Source organism: Anarrhichthys ocellatus, unplaced genomic scaffold, assembly GCF_004355925.1.
Source record: "Anarrhichthys ocellatus isolate YVR2014 unplaced genomic scaffold, GSC_Weel_1.0 scaffold10, whole genome shotgun sequence".
NCBI lineage: Eukaryota > Metazoa > Chordata > Actinopteri > Perciformes > Anarhichadidae > Anarrhichthys > Anarrhichthys ocellatus.
Window position 1 is genome coordinate 6,826,861 of NW_022280040.1, and position 14,336 is coordinate 6,841,196.

At 41.5% G+C, this 14,336-nt stretch overlaps 3 protein-coding genes across 3 annotated transcripts in view; 2 read left to right on the forward strand and 1 right to left on the reverse strand.

The window, feature by feature from the left end:
• Nucleotides 1-2,988, reverse strand: part of LOC116385119 (acyl-protein thioesterase 1) — a 3,698-nt gene extending 710 nt beyond the window's left edge. The window contains exons 1-8 of the mRNA XM_031850321.1: nt 2,693-2,988; nt 2,522-2,553; nt 2,339-2,404; nt 2,091-2,138; nt 1,933-2,003; nt 1,739-1,812; nt 485-586; nt 31-207 (exon numbers count right to left, since the gene is read on the reverse strand). Coding sequence (XP_031706181.1) covers nt 31-207; nt 485-586; nt 1,739-1,812; nt 1,933-2,003; nt 2,091-2,138; nt 2,339-2,404; nt 2,522-2,553; nt 2,693-2,761 — 639 coding nt within the window. The 5' untranslated portion in view covers nt 2,762-2,988. The remainder of the gene's footprint in view (nt 1-30; nt 208-484; nt 587-1,738; nt 1,813-1,932; nt 2,004-2,090; nt 2,139-2,338; nt 2,405-2,521; nt 2,554-2,692) is intronic.
• Nucleotides 2,989-3,471: 483 nt separating this feature from the next.
• On the forward strand, nt 3,472-5,649 carry mrpl15 (mitochondrial ribosomal protein L15). Its single transcript, XM_031850355.1, has 5 exons — nt 3,472-3,632; nt 3,797-3,954; nt 4,482-4,647; nt 4,986-5,109; nt 5,203-5,649. The coding sequence occupies exons 1-5, from the start codon at nt 3,528-3,530 to the stop codon at nt 5,538-5,540; spliced, it is 891 nt and encodes a 296-aa protein (XP_031706215.1). The 5' UTR covers nt 3,472-3,527; the 3' UTR covers nt 5,541-5,649.
• A 6,866-nt stretch (nt 5,650-12,515) lies between these two features.
• Nucleotides 12,516-13,764, forward strand: sox32 (SRY-box transcription factor 32). The gene is made up of 2 exons (XM_031850559.1): nt 12,516-12,822; nt 13,091-13,764. Exons 1-2 carry the CDS (start codon nt 12,516-12,518, stop codon nt 13,762-13,764), a joined length of 981 nt encoding a protein of 326 aa, XP_031706419.1.
• The last annotated feature ends 572 nt before the right edge of the window (nt 13,765-14,336 follow it).

Sequence of the window (14,336 nt, forward strand, 5' to 3'; positions counted from 1 at the left end):
CCCCCCCCCCCCCCCCCCCCCGACGCTGACCTCTGGACAGGCGCTGTGAGGGAGACCCCGGTACGACTTGAAGGTGATGTTGTTTGGATTGATGAGGCTTTTCATCTTCTCCGCCGTCTGGCTGCCAAACGCAAATGGCACCAGGGGGTCGGCATCTCCGTGGCACTGGAGGACGTGCATGTCCTTGTTAACACTGGTGGCAGACGCCTGAGAATAGAAGAGATTAGGATTATTCACATGATCTCGTTATGACAGATTAGGATTTAGCAATAGGATATTCCTTTAGTGCAATTCCAGTAAAGGAATGGATCACATTTTACGGACATTATTAAGCAATTCAAATTCAATTTCAACTAGCAAAGAAGATTAATTTTAACTTTCAAGTGAACAATTTCTGTAAACTTCTGCTTGAGTATTTACTGAACCACTGAAGAATTTGCATTTAAGAGACTGAAAATCTAAATTAGGTATTTTTGTTGTCTACCTGAGGGAAGGAACTGCGGAGAGGAAGCCAGCAGCTCAGAGCGACTACTCCAGCTAGCTTCTGCTGCGTTGTCAAAGCCGTGTAGAGAGACAACGCTCCGCCCTGGAAAACACAAAGCAACACTTTAGGAAACAAAATCCTACGTTGCGTATCTCCCATCTCTGTCATCAACAGACACAAAGAGCATAAAATAATTGGCTTCATGGCAGCAAAGAACGGAGGTAATTTCAGATTCCTGCTGCATAACAAGAACAGACCTGACTGTTATTCTCTGGAACTAATTTAAGCTTCGTCTATTATTAACTAAACGCTCGCGTAGATGGCTGCTACTGCGTGTTGCTGCAGAGCTGGACCAGCCCAAAGTGATACTAACAGATCTCTAAAGTTCTACTGTTGGTGTTGACCTTGTGATCTTCACAGTAAGGATTAAAGGGTTATGTAGCAGATCTATTTATTGGCTCCGCACAGCGACCTCCTGGAGTCTCTTCTGGTTGTCTGCCAAGAAGCAGTCCGATGCGTAACCCACCTGTAAAATGTTGAAATGTCATTTTTTAACACCTTGGTTTTTGTACGACCGACATGTAACATGTTGAGAAGTGAGCTTTAGAGGTGCAGGATGTTGTTACTGTGTTTCTAAGCGAAGCTAACCAGCTACTGGCTGTAGCTTCATATCTAACGGACAAATATGAGAATATGTTCCTCTCACATAACTCTCCACCAGAAAGCAAATTTCACAACATTTTCCCCCAAAAGTTGTTGATTGAATCTTACACGCAACTTCCGCCAAATCCCGTAATCCTACTTAATAAATTGTGTTTGATTCATGTGTTTCACTTTAAACAACTTCAGACACTTGTGGACTTAGATGGAGATAAAACGAAGACGTGTTCTTCTTTTCTTCGGCTGCCTACAACACAACTCCTACTGATTTTTGTGCTTACTGTCAACTGAAGGCTTATGAATAGTCACACTCATAATCATCTATCAGCATTACACTGTAATTCCTTCACATTTTGAGTTTCGTCACTCCAAAGTAGCACGTTTTTTGACCCCAGATGTATTCTAAGCACGGCTTGGTAAAAGTTTTTCAAACGTATGCATTTATATTTTTGAGAAGTGAGTGCCTTGAGAAGTGCACTTAACGCGTGTGTACCTTTTGGGATTTGGTTATTCAAATACATTAAATACATAAGCACTGACTCACCGTAAAAACAGTGTTATGCAACCAGTCATTTGCATACAAGGCACACTTACCTGTGAAAATCCACCCAGGAGGATTCTGTGTGACGGTATTCCATTTTTCACTTCTTGGTCTATCAAGGCTTTAACTGTGAGGAAATAAAATAACGCTTACAATCTAATCGGACTCACAAGCTCTTTATGCAAACTCACACAAAAACAGCAGCACATCTCGATCATGAGTTAAGATTAAATTAAAAAGGACGTACGGTTCTCCGACGCTCTTTTAATACCAGCCTCATCTTCACTTGCATCTGGGCTCAAGCCGTAGATATCAAACCTGTACGTGAGGGAAAACGCGTGAGGCTCATTGTATTTGTGATGGTCCGCAGTCTCTTCAAACGGGTTCAAATACTGCGATACTCACCAAGAAGGCATGGACATTCTCATGTTCAAAGAAACAGGCATGGTGGGACTGTAGTCAATGAAGAGACGTTAAATCAAAATATGGCTTAACTGCATAAAATATACAGATGTTGCAGCGACTGAGTTTAGAGATTTCACACCGTTAATGTGTATTACAGGGCAAGATATGCTATATGTGTTGAAATTAGGTGCTTTCAGACTTTTCCCCCAGACACTCTGGGTAATGTTATAGCTGCTGTGAATACTTACGCGTGTGGACAGATGTATTTCACATGTGGCAACCTGATGCCTGCGAAACCTTCTGCCCAGCCATGCCTATCATATTGGACAAAAATCAAAGCAATTCAAATAAAAGTAGACTGTCTATATGAGAGACAGGTGATAATTATGTTGCACCAAAGGAGAAAAATATGCTGTCTGCCTGTAATTTACCCAGTATCACCAAGGCCATGCAGAAATATCACCTGTAAAAAACACACAGGTGAGTTATAGGCGTCTGCATGTCAGCAGCAGCGTTTATTATTTAGCTGTGTAGTTATTGGTTTTACTTTTGTTTTAACTTCAACTAGCTGACCGTTAACTAGTGTTGTCTGGTTAACTCACCGCCGCAGTTGCTTTCCGGGCAGCAGGCACAATGGCAGGTAAAGGCACTGACATGTTATTGCCGCACATGCAGCGCTGAGGCAGCTGGGTAGGGACAAGTTAGCTACTGTGAGCTAATAACTGTCAACCCGACTCTGGCTGTCAAATACCAGTTAAAAAGACGAATGTCGACCCAAGATGGTGGTCAACGAACCGCCCCCTCGTATTTACCTCTGGTAGTCGTGGATTTCTTTGTAGAAGTTGGATTTTGTTGTAAAATAATACACCGCCGGGATAACACTATTCTCCACCTGAACTGACACCGTTTTTTATTTAGTCCCGCCCCCTCATCTTACCTGATTGGCCGTCATCGGAGGTTTTCCACAGATGCAAAGCACTGATTGGTTGGTTGAAATGTCAATAACCGCTACTTGAATAGCGGCTCAAAGGCAAAGTACATTTCGACACCTCTGAAATAGAGACAATGAGATTATGCAACAAGAAAAGTATTACATTACGAAATAGATATTAGATGTGTAGTTTGAACATGTAGCATATTGTGTCGTGACCCTTGACACAGATTTTAAATGTTAAAATGTTAAAATGCTTTTTTGATTTGTTCTATTTACCGATTAAACGTTTAAACGGTTATTACATTTACTTAGCTAACCTTAACGATACTAATATTGAATGGCAATCACCGATAATGCGTCACAGCTCAACGTTTAAATAGTACATTTTGATGGTCGTGCTTTTATTTTGAAACCCAAGCTAAGAAGAGGTACTTCCGCTCACCTCGGTCACGTGACCTGCATGTCCTTGGTTTGGCCGTCTTTGACATGTGAGCAACAGAAACATGTCTTTCCCCAAAAAAACTGGTGGCAAAGCGTTGAGCGCTTTGCAGAATCTGCCCCGGATAACTTTAGCAAACTTGCGGCCTGAACCGGGAGCTACAAAGCCGGTAAGTTTTAATGTGGCATCTGTATTAAAGCGATCTTTTTGCAGCCCATTCTAACTGACAGAGCTAGTTAGCACGTTATGCTAGCCAGTGGATACAAATGCTAACATCCTGTCTGTTGTTTTGATGGAATGGATACATTAGCTACAATGTTTCTGTGATTGTAGGTGACGCGGCGGGGTAGAGGACAGCATGGTGGCAACAGGAGCGGCCGAGGACACAAAGGAGAGCGACAGAGAGGCACCCGGCCTCGGCTGGGATTCGAAGGGGGTCAGACTCCGTTTTATCTCGCAATCCCTAAATATGGCTACAATGAAGGACACAGGTAAAAACAACTTGTCACCCTGTTCTCCACCTTTTAAACTAACCAGTGAGTGTTTTGCAAAAGAAATGCAGTCTTTGTTGTTATAAGTTACACAAGCGAATAGATCATATATTACAAGTTGTCATTTAAAATGCAAAATAGCCTTTAGGATTCCCTGTTAAACTTGTGCAAACATCTCACAACTAGATGACTTTCTTAAATTAAACTTCTACTACTACCTCAGTTAGTTTCAGTCTTATATTTGGGTATTTGTCACAATATCTGGTGGTAAAACTCTGTTCAAAACACCAAACCCTACACATGTTGATGCACTTATGTTGAAAGAAAGCCACTTTCACCCAAAGACACCTTATTGGTCCTTCCCAAAAGATTATTTTGTTTTCGCTGTTGCTTTGGTAAATAATTCAGTCAGCATAGTTTTTGCACAGATGATTTTTGTATTGTACTTTGAAAGCATTTGCTGAACTGAGCACCAGATTGTGGTGATCACAAATAATTTTGAACACTGTTTGTGTGCTCCTCCTCAGCCGGCGGCCACAGTACCAGCCTCTGTCATTGAAACGGCTGCAGTACCTGATTGATCTGGGCCGAGTCGACCCGACCCGGCCCATAGACCTGACCCAGCTGGTCAACGCCAGAGGAGTGACGGTCCAGCCTCTGAAGAGGGACTATGGAGTCCAGCTCGTTGAGGAGGTAAGCTTAAAGCATGCTGTTGATTATGGACGTTTTCACCCGTAGCATCAATGAAACGAGAGTTAAAAGATTTCTAGTTGTGTCTTTTGAAAAAGATACCTAAGGCTGACGGCAAGCTATAGATGTGGAGAAAGAACAACTTCATTACACTCTAGACACTCTGGTTTTGCTTCCATTGCTCACTGAGCCATTTGATGGTCATCTTGTGCCAGTAGGTGGCACCACATAACAACGTTGTCATTCTATCACAGGTCAAGATGTTGTTTTTTTGGCCTCTTGTATTTTTTTCACACCGCTCTGCCAGAAGTTGCTCCTTTCATGTGCTTTCTCTGTTCCAGGGTGCCGACATTTTTGCCGCAAAAATCAACATTGAGGTTCAGAGAGCTTCTGAAGGAGTCGTAGCTGCTATTGAGAAGAACGGAGGGGTCATCACTACCAGTTTCTATGATCCTATAAGTCTTGGTAACTAATGACGGATCAGTCTTACACCCTCACTGACGTTATAATGTTCATCTTGTGTATTTTTAGATAATAAATACAATCTCTTTTACGCAGGGATCGTCATCAAGCCCGTCCCGTTCTTCTTACGCGGGCAGCCCATCCCAAAGCGAATGTTACCCGGGGAGGACATGGTCCCGTATTACAGAGATGCTGAAAACCGGGGTTACTTGGCAGACCCGGAGAAAATCCAGCAGGCCCGGCTCGCCCTGGCACAGAAGTATGGATATATTTTGCCAGACATTTCAAAGGATGAACTGTATCACATGCTCTCCATGAGGAAGGATGTTCGACAGATCTTCTTTGGCCTCTCTCCAGGGTGGGTCGTTAGCATGCCAGAGAAGAAGATCCTGAAACCAACTGATGAGAAGCTCCTGAAATATTACAGGTCATAGGCGGGAGATGTAAAATATATCTTTATGTACAGTATCTCATGGAAAAAATCTGATTTTTGGATGATAGTCTTGGACATGTTTTCTGTTTATATTAAAAACTGTTTAAGAAAGAAGTGTTTGGTGTCCTATATTTTAAAAGGTATATTTATGACGTACGAGTATTTCTGACATCTGACGGCCTCGTGTCAAAGCACAACTGGCTCGTGCGGCATGATGGAAGGAACGTGAACTGTAACAGGTGAGGGGGAAATAAGGAAAATAAGATAACTCAAAGAATGAAAACAGGAAACAGATGCCTGGTGATGTGTGTTACTTGTGAAATGGGTTGCCTAGGCTGTAGTAGAGGGGGTTTTAAATTAGTCATATGCAGCTGTATCCTGGTGTGGACGTTCAAAAGATCTCACTCCATCCTCTTGGAGTACAATCACAGACAAACGCATACATACAACTTTAACCCTGTTATGCCTCGGACATAAAAGTGCCATGAAAAAAAAAATGTTTATGCTTTGAGATCTAAAGGAAATTGCAGTGACTTAATCTTGATATTTATCCCAAAATGTACATATTTCAAGTCTTCTTTTGCTGAGATTTAAAAATGACAGCCAAGTTATTGTGAAGCAGAATCTCATTAAGATGTTTGAGATATTGCAATCGACACTCTCTGGCACTAAACACCCTGCCTGTACCAGAATATATACGCTCGTAGGTTTGGGCTGTATAATTGTTCTCTTGTGCTCAAACTCTCCATTACGCTAATGTTTGTTTTTTGAAGTCAAAATGGCACACTCACTATAAATAACTTGGTATTTTACGCAGATATTGTCTTAAGGGATGCTGCCAGCGAGTTTCTGCTGGTTTAAAAACACTTTATCAAAGGAAGCATATGTTTGTGTGTGCGTGTGTGCAAGACCGTAAGCATTGTGTTTCTATACAAAGTCCCCTCTGCCATGTTGGTTACTGGAAGGCAGGTCTCAATTATTATTATAAGAATACAAATAAAGTGACAAGAAAATATGATGCACCAAACTGAGTTAAATATAATTCTTTAATTGTTTTTAATACAATAATAAAAATGAAGCCTTTGAGGTGGGTTTCTTACCGTATCTGTACGTTTCATTATGTGTTACCATAAGACACAATGGTTACACTTTGATGACTTTGCTTGTGGTTCCCTGAGTGTTTTTCCTGAATCTCAAGTATCCAATAAACTACACAAGTAGTGGATACGTACACAGCCGGCCCTGCCAGGAAAACCAGCCCAAATCCTTACAGCATAATACTTTAAATAAATCACGCCACAGGAAAGAAACAGCACAATCATTGTTTATGGCAGAACTACAGCGCTTATCTTCAAAGCAGCAGATCCTTTTGAATTTGTATCAAGTCTCAGACGAGCAAAAAGAGAGAAAACGAGCGAGCACAAACATCAAGTCTGTGAAATGTGTGGCTGCAGAGGGTTTGCTTGAAAGAATAAAGAAATCCAATCAAGTGTTTTCTCCCCCAATTACACAGAAAACAGCCATTCACTTTGGCTAAAAAGATTTGTTAGTCTGTTTTAGGGCTCTGGTTTCCGCTCCAAATAATCTAATGTCTGAGTCTAACCAGTTCACACTATTTAATTAAACATCCAAGCATTGCTGCAGGAGCTGAGCTGAGCAGCCCGGATTGTTTTGGTTATCTGCTGCCGTGAATGAGCCGTTTAAGACAGACACAGATATCACGGTGTCTCACAGGTCTCAGTCTAGTTCCAGTTAATAAATGAGGGCTAATTACAGCTAAATGCAGCCGTCGTTTCTTCTGTCTGCAGAGGAGAGACGCATTGGCCTGCATCAAGGTCAGATTTACACAAATACTGCAGGGGGACTTTGTGTCCAGAAACATGGATGTAAATATATAATATAATGTATAATAAACAGCCTGCAGTGGCACAAAGCCAGTAACATCCAAAGCTCAGCTGTCTGGACGATAAAAGAACTGGAAGACTCATTAAATTCCTCAGATAAGACTCTTATCAGAACAATACAGTTCCTAATTTACAAAGAATAGCACTTTTTTTCGGCACGAGTGGAGCTTTGCCTCATTAGCCAGTCTGCATGATAAACAAATGCAATACGATTAGAGACCAGTGTGACTGCAATTGAAGAGCCAGACTGAAGATTCGATGGATGTTTTCTTGGTATATCAACAGTAAGTGCACATTCGTCATTTATCAGCTAAATAATAATTCTGATATTTAATTAGATTTTCAAACTGCAGCTAATGATTATTTTCATTATCAGTTAGTCCGTCGATTGTTTTTTAAGATTAATTATTTAATTGTTTGCTATAAAAAAATGCAGAAAATACAAAAGCAATGAATTCGCCGTCTCTGTTAAATCTTAGAATATATTAATATTAAAAAGTAATTCAAAGTACTTTGACTCCCTAGAAATGTGTTCTAAGTAACTTTAACACTTTATCTCATTTTCTTATTTCTAACTTCTTTTTTTATATTTATTATGGTTAATTTATTTATCTCAGTTCTTCCTTTTTTTGCAGTCATGTTTGACATTGGCTTGTTTGAGCTTTTGCATTTAAAAAAACTAAAAGGTGACGTCTTAAAATTGATTGTTTTATCCGAATCACCGTCCAAAACACAAATAAAATGAATTTACAAACATCTAAGACAAAGAAAAAGCAGTAAATCCTCACATTGTGAGACACCGGAAGTAGTAACTATTGATCAGTGGTCGATAAACTAATCGTTTGAATCGTTAAATGATGTGAGCTGGATAAAACCGGTGCAAATGTGCAAATCCTCAGTACTCAGGTTTCCTCTTTTGGCCTTGCACCCTGCACATTGTAGGTTTGAGTCTGTGTTTGAAGTCTGGCTGAGCCAGGCCTGTTATCTCAGAGGTGGGGGCATCATTGTGTTCTGCTAATGAGGCTACATTAAGCCTGTCTACACCAGGGGGGCATGTAATCCTCTCAGCTGGCCTGACGTATAGCGCCGGCCGGGCAGGGCGCTGTTTACACGGGGAGTGTGGAGGCTAGCACTCAGGACCCCAGCCCTTAGTCTACTGTTGAATCTGCTCAAACACGTGATTAAGATGTGGAGGTGGGAGCGGGGGGGGGACACCACTGCATAGAATGGTGTGTGAGTCTTAACAGAGTGTATCTTGATGCTGCCCTGCTGTGCCAACACAATACAACACAATGCAATGCAGTCCCTCGCCGCGAAGATCACGGTCATTATAGCCCATTTCACACCTTCCAGCTATGAAACAATGCAGCTCTTTATGAATGAGCCACTGTAAGGAAAGTCGGTGGGATGGCACTGAGGACAGTTAGGAATACAGTGCTTCATTACCAGAGGTCAAGACACAGGCCTCCTGCTTCACGCTCCTGTGGTTTTGTTCTTTGGATGGATATCTTCAGGTCAGCAAATCCTCAAATATCCATAAAAAGAGAGGAGTCAAGAGATCAGCAGCTGTTGTGGCTTCACTCACAAAGAAAGCTATGGTCCGCACAGAGACAATGTGTTCAGGAAACCATCCTTTTCGTCTACAAATCATATCAGACTATAAATAAGTGCTCCAAATCCAGCTAATATCCAACCCCGAGCATCATCCAGAGAATCCACGACGGGCCCCGCTTTGTAAATCCTGCTAAACTGTCATGAACTCCTGCAGGTCTTCGGCTCTACCTGTGCCCGCTTCGCCATCACGGATCCAAAGTGAAGACGGAGAGGAGTGTCCCATATATGACTTCTGTCCAATACAATGGCACATTGTGATCAGAAGGCCACGGAGAACAATCCCTATTCAGAAAGCATTGTGCCCATTCTGCTTGTTTGGCTGTGAGACAATGCAATGATACCCTACAGTCACCTTATAGATTAGGATTCATCAACAGGGCCAGAATAAAGGGCAGATGACATGTTTTTGTCTTCTTTTAATAGGGTGAATTACGGATGAGTGGGACTGTTTTTGAATTTGTTTGTGGTTGATTAGGAATCCACGCACATGAAGCATTTGGAAACCAGAGCACAATGGTTCTTTACAACAAGTTGGATATTTGTGTTCACTAGCGAAGGCTTTTAACACTGTCCCAACCACCTAAACAACCTAATTCCAAAAATAGAAACATCATATTAACACATTTTTACCGATTTTGTTGCCGTAGTACATCACGTTCATGTTTCCATCAAAGCTTTGTGGACTATATTTGTTAATATTATGACCTTATGAAATGTCCTTTTCCTCACCTCATGTTTTGCAGGGTCAACTTCCTGTTTGATGTTTGCCCCTCCCACCTACGTGACGTCGCAATGTACGTAGTTTAAAAAAAAACTAAAGGTTTTTATTTTCACTCCTCAGTCGAGAAAATAAACTCTGTTATTCAATGTGGCCTAACACCCAATCACCCTTAATTCACTGTACAGCCGAATCATGTTCTTTAAACGTCCTGGTGGTAAATGAATGCACGAAATAAGTTGACGACGTCTTCAAGCTTTAATTCCACACTCAATCCACAGAGAAGCTCAGCCGAAACTAACGTTATTGTATTCACGCTGAGTCCTTCAAGCTAATTGATTAAATCCATTAGTGCTTTCCACAGCGCGTTGGCGCGTGCGTCCCGTTCAACACCGCGGATGTGGATTCAACCTCTAATTCTGACAAGCTGTGAAGAAAACGAGCGCCCCTCTCCCTCCACCAAATACCAACTAACTATACACACACGTGGTTCATTCAAATGAATCATTCTGTTTAAATATAGCTTTAAAAAAATCATTGTTTTTAGGTTTGCAATGATTTTCTGATTTGTTTTGATGTTATCTTCCTTTCAAAGCCAGGTGCCTCTTTATCAGTTTCGACTGATACAGAATGGTGTAAGTCCAGTTGTCAAAGAGCACAGTTGTCTTTATATCCCTTCTGTTATTGAATGTGCCAATATCACAGTATTGATCGGGTCTTTTGATTAAGATATAAAGCTCCATTAGACCTGATGTACTTCTCATGCAGGGTTAAAACTAAGGAAGATTCACAGAATATAAAAGTATATGCATACGAAGTCATAATATATGTCATAATTTAACAGTATATACGCCTTTAAAGTATAGACTTTTCTGCAAGTTTTCTCCAGCAAAAAAAAACCCCAAACCAGTCCTGTTTTCCTTGTGTATTACTGCTCTAAACATAATACACACTGTATTTACAATTTAAATGGGCTGCATAAGTGACTCGTCTGCAAGGTGCAAGTATTACTGTGGGACCGTGTATTGTAGATTTAACGTCGCCGCTGTCACCATAATGGGGACTATTGTCTGTGTAATGTTAGTCAGCAGTCTCAAAGACAGATATTCATTGAAACCGCAGAGGAAGCAAGCACCTGTAATGACATCCTAATATACTAAAGTGGGATCACACGCATTAGGGGGTTTTCGGAGGGAACATTAATGGGGATAAACAGAATTATCATTATTATTTTTTTGTATGTTTTTATGGCTAATAATTCTACAATATTCTGTTCAGTGCTTTTTCAGTAACAACGTCATTGTAGTATTTAATAGTGACTTCATAGTATTGCCTACTTTATCCTTATGTCTTATGCTTTTTGCCACCACAATATAGCCATTATTCATAAGTGTTATAAGTATTTATAGTGCTTGGAAATTAGTTTATTCCGATATTTTTGCACCACATGAACTAATAGTCCTATGAATAATTCACAACAAGTGTGTGTATTTAAGAGTGATTAACAGTGTTTATTTACAATATACATTCGATAATTTAAAGTTTTTTCATGCTGTATTATTTTTAAATATCATATACACTGGGGAAAAACTGACAAAAGAATTGCTGTAGGTATATAAATGAAAGGCTGAAAGGGTAAAAGCTGCAGCCATCCTGTTGCAGTTTCTGTGAGTCTGAATCTCTGCTGGAGTTTTGACTGATTTCAATACACTTTGTCTCGCTTCTCTGGTGAAGTCACTCAGTCTATTTCAGTATGTTTTCCCCATCTTTTTTTATTTAAATGAAGAAATGTCAGAGACGAAATGCAGCTATTTTGGTTGTTTGATGTCCTGTGAGCTCATCACGCCCCGTTGTACACACCTAGTTTTTGTGCCGAGCAAATATTGGTCAGCGGTAATCGTGTAATAAACACTCCTTGATCATGTTTGTTTCAGTCCTGTAAAATGTACTTCGATAGAGACAGTGGATGGGCGATAAGAGCTGAGAGCCACAATGTAATTAGTAACCAGCCCGTCCTCCTGGACACTTTGATGTTCACCTCTATACCCTGCTGCCTCTCAGGACCTATTGATTAGATTCCATCTATCTCCGATGGGCAAAGGTGTCATTTGATTTTCCCTAATATGGTTTTAATAAGTGAATCAAGGAACATTTCTATTTTTCTCGAATTAAAACGCAAGACCCTCATGTCAGCGACTTTTAATATGTATGCAAAGATATAGGAGCAGTCAAACATATGGATTATTGGTGATTAAAGAAGGATAAAACAAACCATATGCCAGACTTTTACAGAGGCATAAACAGAATTATTTTTAACTTAAAAAAACTCAGTCCAACTATCATCAGTTTACTTTATGATGTGCTTTATTTTCCATGTGTCTCATAAAGAGGGAAACGATGTGATCGGGTTCAACACTTTATCTTTGATGGATAGCTCTGATTGCTTTGTGGCTCTTCTAGATTGATCCAAGCGTTAAACGTTGATCTTTTGTTATATGAAAGCCACATTGAGTTTTATTACAGACTCAAGTCTCTTTTACTTCTTAAGTTTCGTGGGATGGTTGATTGGGGCGTCAGATAGGCCTATCACCGACCCGAGAAAACACCTGGAATTCACACCTTAAATCCACTCCTCCAGGCCTCCCATTGGTGGAGCTCCCGCATATATCCGTCACGGTGCACCACCAGGAGGATGACAGTGGCCTGCAGCAGAGTCACAACATCATCACCATCTGTAAACATGCATTTCGGCCACGACCCCGCTGCTTTCCAGCTTTGCGCAAACAGCGCCATGTTCGAGGGCGAAGACTCGGGCTCCGTCGACGGGGAGCAGATGACCGAGGTGCGCTCCCCGAGTTCAGGGCCCTCCAGCCCGCTGTCCGTGAACTCGGACTCCAGCTGCGCCAGCCCCGAGGCCAAGTCTGCGTCGACGCAGCAGAGAGTCAGGAGGCCCCTGAACGCCTTCATCATCTGGACCAAAGAGGAGCGCCGGCGGCTAGCGCAGCTTAACCCAGACCTGGAGAACACGGATCTGAGCAAAATACTTGGTAAGAAATTGATTAACCGCTTGAAAATGTGATTGATAAGTCCAGTGGTTGCTAAAGTTAAAGTGACCCTATGGAATATTAAAGTGTTCCTTCATAAACATATTAGAAATGTTTAATGTTTGTTCTTATATGGGGAAAACAACGACAATGTAAATGGGTTTATAAATGGGCTTTAAATGGGTCTTATAAGATAATAAAATGTTGATTCACATTTAAGTCAGTTTTGATAAACCAATATGCAGATCATTAACCCTATGTGTTTCTGCAGGAAAAACTTGGAAGGCCATGTCCCTGGTTGAGAAGCGTCCATACATGCAGGAAGCAGAGCGTCTGAGAGTCCAGCACACCATCGACTACCCCAACTACAAGTACCGGCCCCGCAGGAGGAGGCAGCTGAAGAAGAGCTCCAAACAACACCAGGCTGCAGAGGTTTCTCACCCCTCGCTCTGCAGCTCTGGCTTCCCTGTGCCTTATAACCTCACCTACCTGCTCCAGAACCAGCAGCAATCCTACCCAAGCAGCACTGCTTTCACAAACTCCCCGGCTAACTTCCCCCCTTTGCGCAGCAGCTACCCACACACTCCAACAACAACAGCAGTGGACGTCTCGTCAAATAAGCCTGTGGTGTACCCAAACCCTCCTGCGTACCCTGCAGAGCACCAGGTGTATTATTGCAGTCAGCGCGTACACATGCAGCACGGCTTCTCCAACGCTGCAGGTCCCCATGTGGATCAGGGGGAGTCCAGCAGGGTTTACGGGGGCCTGCTGGGCCCTGCCGGGCCCTCCTTAGAGTTTTACCTGGAACAGGTTCAGCTGGACATGCTGTACGATCTGGACCGCAGCGAGTTCGAACAGTACCTGGGCCCGAGCCCTCACAGGCCCGAGTCAGTGGACGCCAGCAGCTACCAGAGCAGCCACAGAGAGGGACGCTCTGTCTCATGAAAGTACTAAACATGGTGTATTTATTTATATTATCTCAGTGTGTCATTTGATGACTGCTGGAGGTGTTTATTGTGTTAAATGAGTACTGTACTGTCTTCCAATGTAATTATAATAAATAAATAACCAATTCAACTTACAATGTTCATGTTTTTATTAATATTTCTAAATACAAGAAAAAGGTAAGATCAACTGACACAAACACTTAAAATATAACTATTATTTTTCATTATGGTGTTAAAAGGCTAGTGCAATGATTTCACTTTTCATAAAGTTGAGACAAAGTATAATAACTTTTGGTCCCTTAATTAAATGGGTCAACACTGCAAAAACACTGGATAATACACTTCCCATAATGCAACTTTATGTTTTGTTAGACCCTCCATGGAGTCAACTTCTTGATAAGTAAAAGTTTGTACTCTGAGATAACTCATCCTGACAACATCATGTATCTTGCCATTTATTTATTTTCTTCTGTGTACTTTATGGTTGTAAGGTAGATAGTTCAAACAAACACAGGACTCTGGTCCAGGAGGCCTGCCGTTTGTGTCCCATGAGAACAAAAAATAAACTGA